A 14,518-nucleotide genomic window follows, 5' to 3' on the forward strand; every position below is an offset into this window, starting at 1 on the left:
CCAAAGATCTCAGATCAGAGTTAACCAAAACCCCTAGGTGAGAGGAGAGCGAGCAGAAACCTTCCTGGCAAAATATTAGTCAGCTCATTGCCTTGAGGACACTAATCTAAATCAGATGCTCCCTTTGTAGCTTTGGGAGGGAATCATATGAATGAGCCCAGACCTGTGTGGCTTGGAAAAGCTGGTGGGAAAACCTGGGAGCGAGCCTGAGCCCTCACTGCACAGCGCCTGGGACCAAGCGATGCCAGCCACAAGCCAGAGCTGCACATGTTTGATGAGACAAGGGAGAGCCAGCGCTGCGCCCTTCCATTAGCTATTCAGCAGAGAATTAAACAACCTGCACATCATTAGCTATAATTAACGATGATCCAGCTAGCAGAGCTGATTTCTACGTTTTCAACGGGGGCACTTCCAGCAGCGGCTATGAGAGAGCAGAGCTCACTCCCCTGGTGTGAGCAGTGAAGGGCAGGCTGCGCCACCGAGAGCACACTGCTGCTCCGGCACGTGAGCCGGCAACTGCAGCCAGGCTCTCAGCGATCTGCCCTGCGCTTGTGCTCCCACAGCCAGGACAAACATTTACAAATTATAGTTCAGAACTGTAGCTCTATAGGCAGAGGCACTGCCCATTGAACGGGAGCGTTATCAACACAATAATGTCAGTAACAGTTCGCAACAAGCCAGCTAACGAGCAAGCTGGCTTGTGAGCAGTTCAAATGTACTTCTGGGAGGTGCAACCTGCTTTGAAACCAAGGTGACCCCCAAGGAATCACATGTGGGACAGTAACTCAGCTGCTGATGCAGAGAAGTGCCCTTTTCTCAATGAATGCCACCAGCTCCATCAGCAGCACCAGCCCACAGATATCACGAGGGCTGTGGTATCTGGTGTTCCGAGCCTTCAAACCCAGGATCAATGCAATTAGCTGATCATCTCCACTTTCATTCAAATAAGCTTCTTGATCCCAGTTAAGAAACAAAAAGCTCAATAAAATCCATTTTCCAAAGGTTTAGAGAACAGAAGGCAAATAAAAAAACCCATGCATTCTCACAAACATATGATACAGGCATAGAAGAGAATCCAATTCATGATTTTTTTTTCCTAAGCTGTGTTTTGCCAGCGCTGCTTTACCAGCTGTGCTGTTTCATCTGTAGGCCTTTGCAATAAACATCTTCATTCCTTCCCCAAGATAATTTTCCTGTTTCTTCCTTCCCTGCGTGCTCTCATTCAGATAAAAGTAGATGAAAAGATCACGTGTCTGGGGCGGTAATTTTACACAGCTCTGTAAAACTACTTATTACCTCATCTTCTTCTCTCTGTATGAAGATCACCCAGCAGTTTTGAAGCTTATCAAATAAAAAGCTCCTTAAATTAAGACTGCGTTATATCAAGCCACCTGAAGTGCCTTCCCTCCCTATTCATACAAGGGAAGCAAAACAGCACACGCCAGAACACCTGACGTGTCTTTTGTTAGGAGGTATCAGTCAGAGCTGGTGGAGCTCTACAGCAGCAGAACTACCTTTGTTTTGTGCATTTCCATTCATTTTTCCGTTACTGTGCTCTGCGTCTTCGTCTTGCTCATTTAATTGCTCCAGAGCCAACTGACGCCAGCTCCGCAAGGATGCCTTTCCAACCCAAAACCCGTCATTCCTGAAGAGAGACAACAGCATTGGCAACACAAATCACAACTCTGTTCTCCTTCAGAGACCAAACGGTAAAATCTTTGGGAAAAAGCTATTTAAACATTGTTAGCACTGCTAAGAGATCTCTGACAATGTTTGAAAGCACCAGGACTTACGTACCCCTTTACTGTTATCTTCAGCAGGTTCGTAACGGTTTTGTAGTCTTCGTTTAATTGGTTCTTCAGTCGCAGGATCCGGCACCTTTCTACCACGCAGTCCTTGCAAAGTGCTTTGACTGCGGAGGGGGAAAAAAGAAATGTAATTACTCCAGCACACACAGCTGAGCTGAGCATCTCACTGGTTCAAGCACCACTGTTCAGAAGTGCTTAGACAGGTGTAAGGTACGCACCAACCATCCTGTCTCAGGACCTCAGATTTCACATGTAAATGAGGTCCCTGGGGTAACTGCCAGCTCAGGCCCCGCTGGAAGTTTAATAAGCGTAAAACGCTTCAGATGAGGTGTGATCTGTTCCACTACCTTCACAGCTCTGCAAAGCCGCTATCAACAGCTTGCAGCCACAGCTGCGAGCGAGCTCACACCAACACAGACCCAGGAGTCAAAAGACAGGACAGTTTAGGCATGTGCCAAAACCGCCGTGTTGCTGCTCTTCTGTGGCAGGAAGATGCTGTACAGACATCTTCAAAATGCCACTTGTGGCCATCCCTGCTTCTTGTACACTGGGATGAGAGGGGAGCCCTGTCCCTCAGCTTGGGGAGCTCCTGCACGTGGCCGCATGGCACTTAGCCAGCTAAACCCAGAAAAAAACCTCCTGCAAAGCTACGCTGGACTAACAGGAGTGCAAGCCCTGTGGCTGGGCTTACATTTCCACGCGGGAGCAAGAGGAGCCGGAGGGATCATCCAGCGCACGATCCTTCCCTCTCAGTCATACCCAACAAAGAAACCTGCAGATCTTCCAGTTGACTGATAAAGGTTGCCCTGCTTTTACAAAGGCTGCCTGCATCGCAGTAGTTTCTGCTGGTTGCATTTCTTCCCTATAAGGGCCTAGCAGGAGCTGAGCTAATTTGGTCTCAGTGGGAGTTATTGAGCTCCTTTACAAAAGAAAGTAAGCCTGGGGCTTGATTAAGGGATGCCCAGAGACTGCAGAGGTCAAGGGCTTACCCCAAAAATCACACGCACTGCAGATGCATGCAACACAAACATGTTCAGTAACAGGTGTGTGCTTCTGTCAAATGAGGCAGCTTGGGACAGGCTAGAGGGGAAAGAGGGTAAATAATTTCCTTGGCCTGCACACATCCACACTGCTCCAGAGTGCAGGCTGCTGGCAAGAGGCTGCACAGATCCGCACGCTACACAAAACACTGCCCACGCACGATCTGCAGGTGCTGCAGGCATGGAAAATTGTTTTGAGGAGTCTGGGGGGTTGCACGTGCCAGTTGTGCTATTTCATACAGCCGACTTCATAAAACCCTCCAAACACTAAGGTGGTGGTAGGTGTTTTTTTTTGAACCTAGGTGCACCATTGCTTTCTTAGAAATTACTCCGTGCGCAGCTCTCTCTAGACAGAGCAGAATTCAGGTCTGAAACAGAACCTGCAATCAGACTAACTGTATTTGTTTGAATGCTAATGTAATTAAGTGATTTAAATGAAACAAAGCACCCAGAGATAGCAGCGCAGCACAAAAGCTACGTGCAGAAATAAAGTTATGTTAATAAAGGATGACCCAACAAGGGGCTGGGATCAGAACAGGGCTCTAACGTGTTCAGCACACAAGAATGTGACTCGGAGAGGGGGTTTTCTGTCTGCCACCTTACCATTCAGCCGGGGTCCTCCTCCATATCTTCTGTAGAAGAAGTCAGCCACGTACTCTGATATCCTCTTCATAATACAGATTTTGTCAGGATGGAGTTTCCCATGCGAGCACAGGCAGGCTGTGTTATCTATAGGTTTCGGAGGAGTAGACTCATCCAGCCATTTCTGCAGCCATTCAAGAGAGATGAAGTCGTATGGGGAACCTGGGAGGGAAAAACACGAAGAGAAACAAGCCCATACGCGTCAGCGAGTTTGTGATATGGCAGATGGTATTTTATAATTACTCTGATTTCAATGGTACTTTTAAAAATTAACAGGCTATCGCTGTTGATTAAATCCCCGCAATACAAGTTTTCAAACATCTGATACAGCTCCCCTGTCCAATTCTCATCCTGGCACTGCAGATTTATAGCTGGGCATCTTGTGGCAGAAGCTATGTGAAACTGGATACGTGAGAACAACCGGTCATTGGGAATTCAAACAATCAATAGCAAACAGCAGAGCACTCAGAGCAGCAAAGGGAGCATTTTCAGACTGCGAAGCCTTTAGGGGCTCATTGCAGAGCAGTCAAGGAAAAGGCAAGGTCTTCCTATTATCCATTGAGGGGCAAGTGTAATATTTAAATTGCGATCACACATTAAAAGCTCTTTCCACAACAGAGTGAGCTCATTGGGGTAGATTTAAAAATAAAAGACAACCACAGCAAAGAGATGAGGTCAGCGTTCATCTCTTCCCCACAGTGCTCAAAATTTCAGTGTTATTCTGGGATACACTTACAACTCTGGGTGAGAGAGACTGAAGCACTGTGAAATTTACAGTGCAAATACTAACTCGCTCAAATGTTTTAGTGCAAGTGTGATTTTTTTTTTTTTTAATTTTTTGAAACGGAGCAGCAGGCTCGCCCTTGTTTGTTGAAGGTGAAGCACATCACACAAAGCCCGGGTTCAGAAGCAGGCCAGATCAGTATGAGCAGTGAAATGGCTTTGTGTGAAATCCCCACATCCTCATACCAAGGCCTTGAAACGATGCACACATCCGAAGAACAAGCACGACTATGTTTAAAGAGAGTTGTGCATTTTGAAGCTGCTTGCCGGGGATTAAATGGAAATGCAACCATGGCAAAGCAGCTCATCTCAGTGCTTTTGCCCATTTCCATTAATGGCAATCTGAGTTCCTAGATAGGTTCATAATGACACACTGAGCAACAAACAAGGGTGTGAGAACAAAGCAGCTTTCTTTTTGCACATCGAGCCCAGCCAACGCCAGCAAAACAAATGCTGCAGCTTCTGGGAGATGACTGGGAAATTAGCAGGATAGGCAGGAAATTAAACACATACTGCTGACGTGAGGAGGACAGTTCTGAAACCGAGGGGAAGAGTAATGTTAGTTACATTTATCAAATGAGCACAAAAACATGTTTCATACAAAGGAGCCACAGAGAAGCTACAGCAAAATACTTTGTCCTAAAACTTGCACTGGATCTTCACAAGGCCTGGTGTCAAACCCTCTCCTCTGCAGGATAAATCAGCAGTATTTTCATCTTACGCAACACCATCAGAGTTCCACAGCCGTGACCTCCAGAGAATTGCAAGGCTGTCAGAAATGGTTTGCTAGTTTGGGATGAAAGCTGCCTTCCCCGGAAAGTACGCTTTTTTTTCTGGGGCAGGCTCTACAAAGCTGGCAGAAAATGTGTCTGCACAGCTGTAGAGAGTCCCAAGCTCCCGAGGGACTAGATGTGCAGCAGCTCTGGGATAACGCTGCTTCCAAGCTGTGCTAGCAAGCTGCTATGCCCAGGATGTGCCCAGCAGCAAGGGCCCCCAGGGCAGTGCTTCAGGCCCTGCCACCTACAAATGGGGGCAGAGGAGCTAGGGTCTGCCTGCACCTGCACTTGTAAAAACATCTTTTTGAGATTTATTCCTTTATCGTGTTAGGAATGTCAAAAGCAAACTACTATGTTTCTGCTAAAGGGGATAAAAACGCACCAGGATTGTGCTTGCTGCTCCTTTTTAATGGTGACTCACGGCAGATTCATATCTCCACCACAACCATTCACCGCAGCTTTGATTTAACGGTGACATTTTAACACCCCTCAGACTTGCAGGGACTCGGCAAGCCAAGCTGTGACACCCTCCTATTCGTGAGTTAAGCACCCGTGTTCTCAAAGCTGGGTTCATAAATTGAAGAGGCAGACATTTACGGGAGCCGAGCTCTCACGGCTCGGGAAGGCTCATGAGATGTTTATGTTCTCAGCAATAGTCTGCTGTTCAACCACTTAAATCTTGCTGCTGGTTCTGAGCTATGGACCCTCATTTCTGAGAAGTGAGTAAAAGCTATTAAAAGCTAAATATCAAATTGTCTAACAGGCCACACAAACATTTTGAATTCTTTACAGTTTTGGGGAGTTTTTAGGAGATGCGCAGAGTAGAGGGAGATTCCCCATGTTGGGCAGACAGAGCAAGCTCCTGTATGCTTGCTCTGAGAAAAGACAGGAGAGAGAGGCAGCAGGGAGATAAAAATCCTGGTGCTCAGACATGTTAAAGCAACAAGACGCAAGGAGTAGTAGGAAAGGATTAACCTCAGTCACTCATCACATGGACTGCGAAGCTTAGACATGGGGCTTCGAAGCCTCAGCAAGGATGAATCAAATCATTTTCTGCTGGAGGCCAAGCATTCTTGTACTCTGTTACCTGCTGATTAATTTAGACCAACAGCACTGAAACTTGATGTGAGCTAGCAATTTGAGACAGGGCGGTTATTCTGCCTCGATGCTACTAAGCTCTAACGAGATGAGCTGCTCACCGGGCAGAAGAAAACAGTCACAATGCATGGAAGCACACAGGAGACTGACTGATGGGGAAGGAGCAAGAGGGAATTAGTGATGCCAGAGGCCATTAAAATGAGCAAAAAAGGAGAAAAATAGGTTAAGGCAGATAAACAAGAGAGGGAAAGCAAATCCTAAGCATGCATACAGCAACAACAGACAGCAATTGCTTTCTTCCTCAGAGAGGGCTACAGCTAATGCCTTCCAGTGAAGTGTTCTGGCCACAGAACCACGTTGCGGGTTAGTTACAAAACGTTACTAATCTTAACAATGGTCTACTACAAAATACTACCACAATATCTTACAGACCAGCTTCAGCAGGTAACCTTTGGTAGAGCTCCTTCACCTCTTCATGCTTGATTTTGCCTCTGGCCACACTCTGTTTGCGCATCTCGGCCATTTCGTTGCACCACTCCTCAAACTTGCAGTTATCACGCTCCACCAGCTCCTGCAGGAAAGCTGTTGGGAAGGGAAAAAAGCAAAACCCACCAGTCACTTCAAGGAAAAATGCCAATTATGGTAATTATCTCTGTGATCAGTTATCTGGGGATAACAAGCAAACCTAAAAATTCCCCCCAACAGCTACCAACATATGAGGTCTTTCTGAAAGCCAAACGCACGGATATCGCTCTCCCCAATGTTTATAGCAGTAGATGATTAAATGCAACTGTCCTGCGGGATACAACGGCACCCAAGAAAATAATTTACTCGGGGCTGTTGGGGGGAAGCGATGCTTGCTGCATTAGAGAAATCCCCTGTTTGCTAATAAGCCTACGCCGAGTGCTGGCAGTCGTGTGAAGTGCAACGGGGCTTGGCAAGAGGCTGCAGAGCTGGAGCGCAGCAGGATGCTTTGCTGCCTGCCTCAGTCCCTCCCTGCTATTCCTCTCGCTCCAGCCACTTCTCCGCCTCCCACCGAGAGCAGCTCCTTGGGCTGCCAAGGAACTCTGCTTCTCAGGGCAGAAACGAGGGCCTCGCACACCACGGGTACACCTGAGGCCGCCGTGCGGGTCCCAACGCGCAGTCCCACGGGTACGCACGATCTCAACGAGAAGGACAATGTGCGTTTTGAGCACAAGGGCACAAAGCCCTCATGAACGTCGAAATAAGCTGGGGCAGATCCTCCTGTTGACAGGAAGGTGAGGGCAATAGGAATTTTTGCTGTAACCGTCGGAAAAAAACTTCGCGTGGAAAAAGATAAAACACTTCCCTTGCAGTGCTGTTGTAACAGAGGGGTAAAGCACTGCTGCTTATCTGAAGCCTTTTCCTATTTAACAATATTTTGAAGAGCTAAAATATTTCAGAAAGGTTAACGCCTGTGCAGCCAGAGAGCCCAGTATCCACCTTGGGAGAACATACAGTATTAAGAAAAAAACAGCCTGACCCATTCACCCTCCTGGTCACGGGCTAGGGAGCCAAGTTACATTTCTCCACCGACCTGGAAAGCCGTTTTTTAACAGCATCAAAGCAAAATGCCACAAATTTGCAGTTGCATGAAGCCTCCCCAAAACTGCTGGCTTGACTGCTGCCCTTTGCTCTGTGTACCTGGCACGCTTCCATGTGAAACAAAGGCAACCGCAGGGCTGCTCAGGAATTTGAAGCTGGGTGGAGAAGCTTTGCCGAGTATTGTTTTGGGCAGAGGGGTAGGAGGGAAGGGAGCGTAAAAGAGCTCAGCAAAGAGACTGAAAAGACAGATTCGAGGCATGAATTAGCACCATTTCCCAGAGCTGCGTGGCTCAGAGGGTGGACTTTTGAGGTGGGGGGTTGGAAAAGGTTTGATGCTGTGTTTAGGGGGTCCTTGTGCGCTGGAGAAACCTGTACAATTCACCCCTGCCACCACCCTTTGCATCCAGATAACCTGAACGACACCCATCGCTGACAAACAGCTCAGGTCCAAAGGGTAACCGACACCTCTCGCCCCTGTTTGACAGAAAAGGGAAGAAGGTGGAAACCACCTCCGTCCCCATCAGCACCAGAGCCCTAATTAATATTTCAAATCAAGTAGCATGCAAATGCTGAGCATCATTAGATCCACAGGCCAAACCTACAGGGATTTCTGCCACCCCCAGCAATTCTAAAGCAAGACACGAACGTGCTAGTACAAAACTCTTCTTAAGGGCTTGCATCCTCTTATTTTTATGCCGTTTATTCTCGATACGGCAGAGATTAAGCACTTGTAGAAGAAACCTGACATGTGTCAGGATTATTCACCTGCAGCACAGTACGTGCACTGCTGATGACATTTAACCACGCTGTTCTCGTTCGCCTTTGGGAACCCAAGCGGCTCCGGTGGGATCCAGCAAACGCTAACACTCCCGCCCCAGCAGCGGGACATGCTGCAGATGTTAGCTCCCAGTGGGATTCTCTCTTCCTATCCTACTTCCCATCTGATCTCGCTGGTCAGGTGCCCTGAACAGGCACAGAGATGATGTTATCAGGTTAATATTATTTCAAGTGCTGGGGAAGTCCAAGGGTTTTGCTGCGCGTGACCCAGGTTGCGACACCAAGTTGCCATACGGCGCCTTTGGACCTGCCAGGCGGCAAAAAGTGCTTTGAGCAGAGCCCCGATTCCTGGCCAGCTCGGAGCATCATGAGAAGAGACGGAGAGGCCAGGAGAGTCAAAGCTCCCTTACCTGGTACTTCGACTGTCAGGGACTTCTCCCGGGTCTGCAGCCTGTACACCAGCATGTAGGCGTTGCGTGAGCAGTGAGTCCCTTTCCCACACTTAGGTTTGCGAGTCTGAGATTTAGAAGGCTCCGCTGCGGTAAACGAGGGAAAACACAATAAGCACACAAGCTCCCTTACTGACTCTCCTTCAACGGGCCGAGTTTGCCACCTAGCCGGCTTCCCACTCCCCGCGTGCTGCGCCCTGCCAGGCCTCTCTGCAGGCGCTGGCTTGGCATCAGCCAAACTTTTATCCCACAGCCAGACCCAAATCCTTCCAGCGTTTCTGGAGGCGGGACGACTCAGAGGGACTAAATTAGGACCCTGCTGTAAACCACTCTCCATAAGAGAGCCTTTCTTCTCTCCCTAGCTTCGCCTTGCCAAGCCAAAAAGTAGCTTTTGCAAAAACATCCTTTCTTCCCTCTGCCTCTTGTTAGCATTGGTGTCCTGACACCAAAGAACAAAGTCAGATCCTCAGTGAGGAGGAATCTATTTACATGTGACCACGGATGCAAAAAACATGGACCAGTTGGGCAGCTTTTATGAAGCAAACAGCCGTGGAAATGATTTCAGAGCAGCTGGCTGTATGATGCAAACTCATGTTGCAAGAGTGACTGCTTCCAGACTGCCAGGCAAGGAAAGCACACTTATATACAGCTGCAGTTTCAAAAATCAACTTTTTTTTTAATTTTTAAAAAAGGAACAATCCTCTCTAGGTCAAACTACAAACGGAATATTGTTTTTCTTTTTTAGTGTGTTTTTTTCCAGTTCTGGGAAAAAAATATGTGCATCTTCCACCATACCATCCAAAGGACTTCCTAGCCGGTCTTTATTTGCAGTTTCTCCAAATATTTTACAAATTGTTCCCATCTGCACGGCCCGGCCTCAGGACTCTCCCCACAACAGACCTCTGCTTTACATTACCAACCTTCTCCTGCTGTTGCATGTGTTCGTAATGAAGAGGACGACTCTCATACTCCAGTTTCGCTTGGAGTAGGCAAATAACATCAGCACTTCAGAACTTTGCTTAGCATATTAAGGCTTCCAGCCTGCAGAGGCTTCTAAACATGCTTTACCTACATTCTTCGGGCAGCCTTGTATTTCAGCAAGAATACTTTCTTGCAGTTAAGCATAAATCTTTACAGGATCGAGGCCACAGCAATTTATTTGCATCTTATTTTTGATACTCTGGGTAACTCATGAGGTTAGAAAGAAAAGGCTGAGAACCTTTTATTTCTTCTCAGGGCTTATTTTCCTACCTTACACCACTAGATGTCTAGCCAGCTTCACAATTTGGTTGAAAGCTAGCGGTAGTCAAACATTAACAGGATGACAAAGCTGCTCCGGTGGCAGCCTGCATTTATGCATGTCGTGATGAAATGCAAGAAGGTGTTTACTAGCAAGAGAGCTGAAAATAAAGTGGCATCGTGCAGATGCGTGCATGGGAGGAAACAGGAAAGGCAGACTAACATCCCATGTCTGCTCAAGGGTGTGCTCAGGCTGACGTGGCTTTAAAACACGCTAAGGGAGCAAATAAATTTGAGGGTGTCTTTTTCATTAAGCTGTTATTTAAAGATGCTTTAAAGAAAGGCAACATGTCATAAAGTCCAATTATTGGTGCTGGAGACACAGCAAAGAACGAGTGGCGTGGTGGGTCAGTGTTTCTGGGAATGGGTTAGTTGCATTTTAAGTGAAATTTCTGGCATTAACTTCCCCATTTCCCGACACCACAAAGTGTTCTGCACTTATGTGCGCTGAGGAACACTAAGCAACTGCAAAACCGAGCATTTAAGCTGTCACTTTAAAACTGATCCACTCCTATGTGCTGCAGGCTGAGAAACCCACAGTCCTAGGCTCAGCTTAAGCTCTCCAGCCAGCACAGGGACATCAAGACCCTGTACCGCCCAGGTTATCTAAACCAGAACATCAGCATGAGGCAAGCTGGCAACTGTAGAACAGAAGACTGCAAAGGAAAAGTAAAAAGAGCTAACTAAAAAGGCAGTTTTGGCTTTCAAGAGATTATTTAGATCAAGATTTTTATGAAGACTCTTTACTGCCTCCTAAAGTAAAACACCTCATTGGAAATTAAAACATAACATGTTAAGGAAACTGAAAGCAACCTTGTTATCTGCTCCTAAGCCTCCTCCTGCACACTGGCCAAGGAAGCGGCAGCTCGCCTGTTTCATCCTGATAGGCATCCTGGGTTATCAGCGTGTTAACTGCCATGCGGCCGGCAAGAGAAATACTAGAGTAGAGGAAACGATCACGAGGTGTGCGTAAACACTCACACAGGGCTGAAATGAAGAAAATCTGGCTGCAATTAACAGAACTGCTGTTTCACACATTACTCCTAAGACATGACAGCATGCGTAGGAGTACTTTTGTTTTTTAAGAGTATCAGGGCCTCCACATATTCAGCCTCTGTGGTTTTGGTGAAAAGAGTTATTTTAAAAGGGCACTCACAACTTAAAGGTTTTACCTAGATCTTCCTCAATCCCCAACTGCAGTTTCTTCCCCTCCATCTTTTCTATGTCTTCGTCATTAAACTTGTACCACTCGCCCGTCTGCGGATCCTTCACGTGGGCGATGTAGTGCCCAGAGTACGCGCTCACACCTCTGTGTATGAGGACAGCACTGAGTTCATATACATAGACACCACCTGGAAGGGAAATGGAAGTTATTTAGCTCTCTGGATGAAACAGACACATTCTCTTTCCTAGTACTTACGTTTTTTGCATTTTTTTTTAGCATATGAAGACTGCACCTGAACTCCCATCTCTCCAAGATGCCTACACAGCTTTAGGTAGCTTCTACAACCTGCTCAGCTAGGTGGACACAGCTGTTACTTGAAACAAGGGCTTCATACAAGTCTTAATGTAACTTTCCAGCAAAAAGTGGATTCAGACAAGACCTCCTCTTGTCTGACAAGAGGCGGTGGATACCATTAATAAACACAGTGTGCAACTCACTCTTTTGCTCCATAAAAGGTTCCATGTCAAGCAGCTCAGAGAAGCCGATGTAGGTGTTCAGCTTTTTCTTATGGCCGGTTTGCCTGCACGAAGGCAAATGGCCAAGCTTCAGTTCAGGGAACAACAATAATAGTTCACATCTCACAGCAGCTTCCCTCGAAACCCACCAAGCATCCCAAGAGAAGCTCATACATGCACTCAATCCTCAATATCTCAAATCAATGCAGAAAGAGCAGAGCAGATGGCTTTCCAAAGAGCTTCCACGCAACCCAAAAGCAGAAGTTGCTTTTACAGCACGCGCTCCAGTGAGAGGCTTACCTGTCGAACACAAAACGCATCAGCTGCAGGTTGAGCGTGCACGGAAGACTTAGCAGCCTGATCTTCCTTGTGGCATTCTGCTTACTCTGACAAGTTTCACAAAAATAACGATTGTCCCCTTCTAATTTTTCTTCCTGACCACGGAGCAGAAAGAAAGACCTTGAGAACAGGTTACCTCTGAAAAGTCAACCACTCCAACCGAGCTGCCCACTGGACTGAAAAGCGTAGAAGTTATTTTAACCATTTCAATCTCTACTCAGCTGCTTTCCAAAATAATCTCCAGGTTAAAAATTCACAGTTCTCTGGGCTAACAGGAGTGCTTTACAGCACAGCCTGGTAGGCTGCTGTCACTTTAAGGAACATTTCAGCCTGCACTAAGCCCTGCTCCCAGTTCTCAGGCTGCTTACGAGACTGTCAAGTTTGCTCTCCACTTGACTGAAGTGCCTGGAGTTGGTTTCTACCATTAGGGCTAAGGAAAAAGAAAACAAATCGCCCTTTTACGAGATCACGCGGACCGAGTTAATGTACAGCCACATTTTAACCTGGGAACTACAATCCCCTTGTGCTCGGCAAAACAAACATCACCAGGGAAAAAGAAGAGTTTATGCAGATCCAGTGGTAGGATCAGGCCAGAGAACTACAACTGTGCTCAACAAGGTCACCTGCTGTTTCATTTGAAGGAGGACCAGACAAACTTAAAGTTCACTGTGTCGGGGCAGAAGCAATGCAGCCTGTTAATGGGCATACACAAACCTGTCTTTTTTTCAGAGCAGACCTTCCAGGAGCAGAGCAACCGGTTTGCTGAGCACATCACTGAAGGCACTGCACAGCAGCCAGATGGCACCCCAGGTACGGTCACATTTCAGGTCAGTTCTGCCCTCAATGTTTTTAGTTGAATCCCCACCTTGAGCCTTTAACATGCCGGCAACTATAGATCTACGCAAATTTTCAAGTCGAATTAAGAGCACTCACAGCTGTTCCTGCAGCTATTCCGGGTCCTTGCTAGTATTTTTGAGAGCACGTTTTAGAGCAGGGAATGTCTCCTGTTGCTATGCAGATGAGCACCAATATAGAAAACACAAAAAGCAGCCATTCTCCCGGTGCTATCCATGACAAAGCATGCCGGGACTTCTTGTCAGGCTTTGGGCACTTTTTCTCAACTTTCCCAGGAAAGCATTTTGACTAAATATGCGACTTCCAAGTGCTTTTTAAAGCTGTTCATGCGCATGTGCAACACTCCTGCTCAGAGCCACTCCTTGCTCCCTGACTTCTGAGTGCGTGACTCAATCCTTATTTTCTGGGCCCACAGAAAAGCATTTCCTTTTGCATTCATCCCATTGAGAGAACTGTTTGAGCTGCCCACTTCGGTCCAATACCAACCTCAGAAGCTGTTAATTGAAGAAAGGAATTGAAACACCTTGCTAAGAATAGCAGGACTCAAAAACCAACAAGTTCGTACCTTGAGAAACTCTGTTATACAGTCTGTCAACTGCTTGTGCCCTTGGATGTTTAACTCCAGCTCATAAAATTTAGACACAAGTTTGGACTCCCTGCCACACTGGTTGCAGCTAGGATGGGAAAAAAAAGAAAAAAGACAAAAATGCATGAGACAAGTTCACTGATTCATTAACTCCCCAACCACTAACTACTCCATGAACTATGTAACTAGGAGAAAAACATAAGTCAGAGCTACTATGGTACAGACATCTACAGCACGCTGTGCAAGATGGTGTGCACAGGGTAACATCTACCCAGAAAAGAAGGAGCACCTGCTTACAACTCTTATATACCATTCTCCATCAGGTGATTTTTGAGGTGAAATCCGCAGGTCTGAGAACTCAGGAATGAATCGGGTACAACGACACCCAAGCACTCCATTTTCTGGCTCGAGTACTTAACATTCCATTAGCTCACTCGCGCATTTAATTAGTAAATTTTCATTAAAGGATTGAAAACATCTGGCAAACTGCAACAACAACAGGCACACAGAATTGGGAAACCTAAAAGCTGAAAACCCCTTGCACAGCATTTCAGGAGATTACCTGCCTGCTCCAGCTGTTAGAGATCTCGTCCCCTCAAATCCTTCTAAAATGTTTAAATATTTACAGAAAAGTTCTTCCCAAAGACCACATACTTACACTGTGACATACGCGTACTCTCCACAGAACTGCTTTTGTACGATGTTTCGAACATCTGGATTTTTTTGTTTGGATAAAGTATCTTCCAGCAGTGACATGAACAGCTTTGAAAATTCCTGGGCATCCTAGAACAGAAAGCCAAGCCGGTTAACAATACGCCAC

At 46.6% G+C, this 14,518-nt stretch overlaps 1 protein-coding gene across 5 annotated transcripts in view; it reads right to left on the reverse strand.

The window, feature by feature from the left end:
• Window positions 1-14,518, reverse strand: part of USP48 (ubiquitin specific peptidase 48) — a 32,574-nt gene that overhangs the window by 14,701 nt on the left and 3,355 nt on the right. For all 5 annotated transcript variants that reach the window (XR_005814111.1, XM_040533441.1, XM_040533443.1 and 2 more), the window contains exons 5-14: window positions 14,357-14,481; window positions 13,678-13,786; window positions 12,219-12,352; window positions 11,901-11,983; window positions 11,411-11,590; window positions 8,901-9,026; window positions 6,580-6,729; window positions 3,452-3,652; window positions 1,798-1,912; window positions 1,515-1,645 (exon numbers count right to left, since the gene is read on the reverse strand). Coding sequence is in view for 4 of the 5 variants with exons in the window: in XM_040533441.1 (XP_040389375.1) it covers window positions 1,515-1,645; window positions 1,798-1,912; window positions 3,452-3,652; window positions 6,580-6,729; window positions 8,901-9,026; window positions 11,411-11,590; window positions 11,901-11,983; window positions 12,219-12,352; window positions 13,678-13,786; window positions 14,357-14,481 (1,354 nt within the window). In the remaining variant the exon portion in view is untranslated. The remainder of the gene's footprint in view (window positions 1-1,514; window positions 1,646-1,797; window positions 1,913-3,451; window positions 3,653-6,579; window positions 6,730-8,900; window positions 9,027-11,410; window positions 11,591-11,900; window positions 11,984-12,218; window positions 12,353-13,677; window positions 13,787-14,356; window positions 14,482-14,518) is intronic.

The sequence above is a fragment of the Cygnus olor genome, chromosome 21 (genome assembly GCF_009769625.2).
Source record: "Cygnus olor isolate bCygOlo1 chromosome 21, bCygOlo1.pri.v2, whole genome shotgun sequence".
NCBI classification, from domain to species: domain Eukaryota; kingdom Metazoa; phylum Chordata; class Aves; order Anseriformes; family Anatidae; genus Cygnus; species Cygnus olor.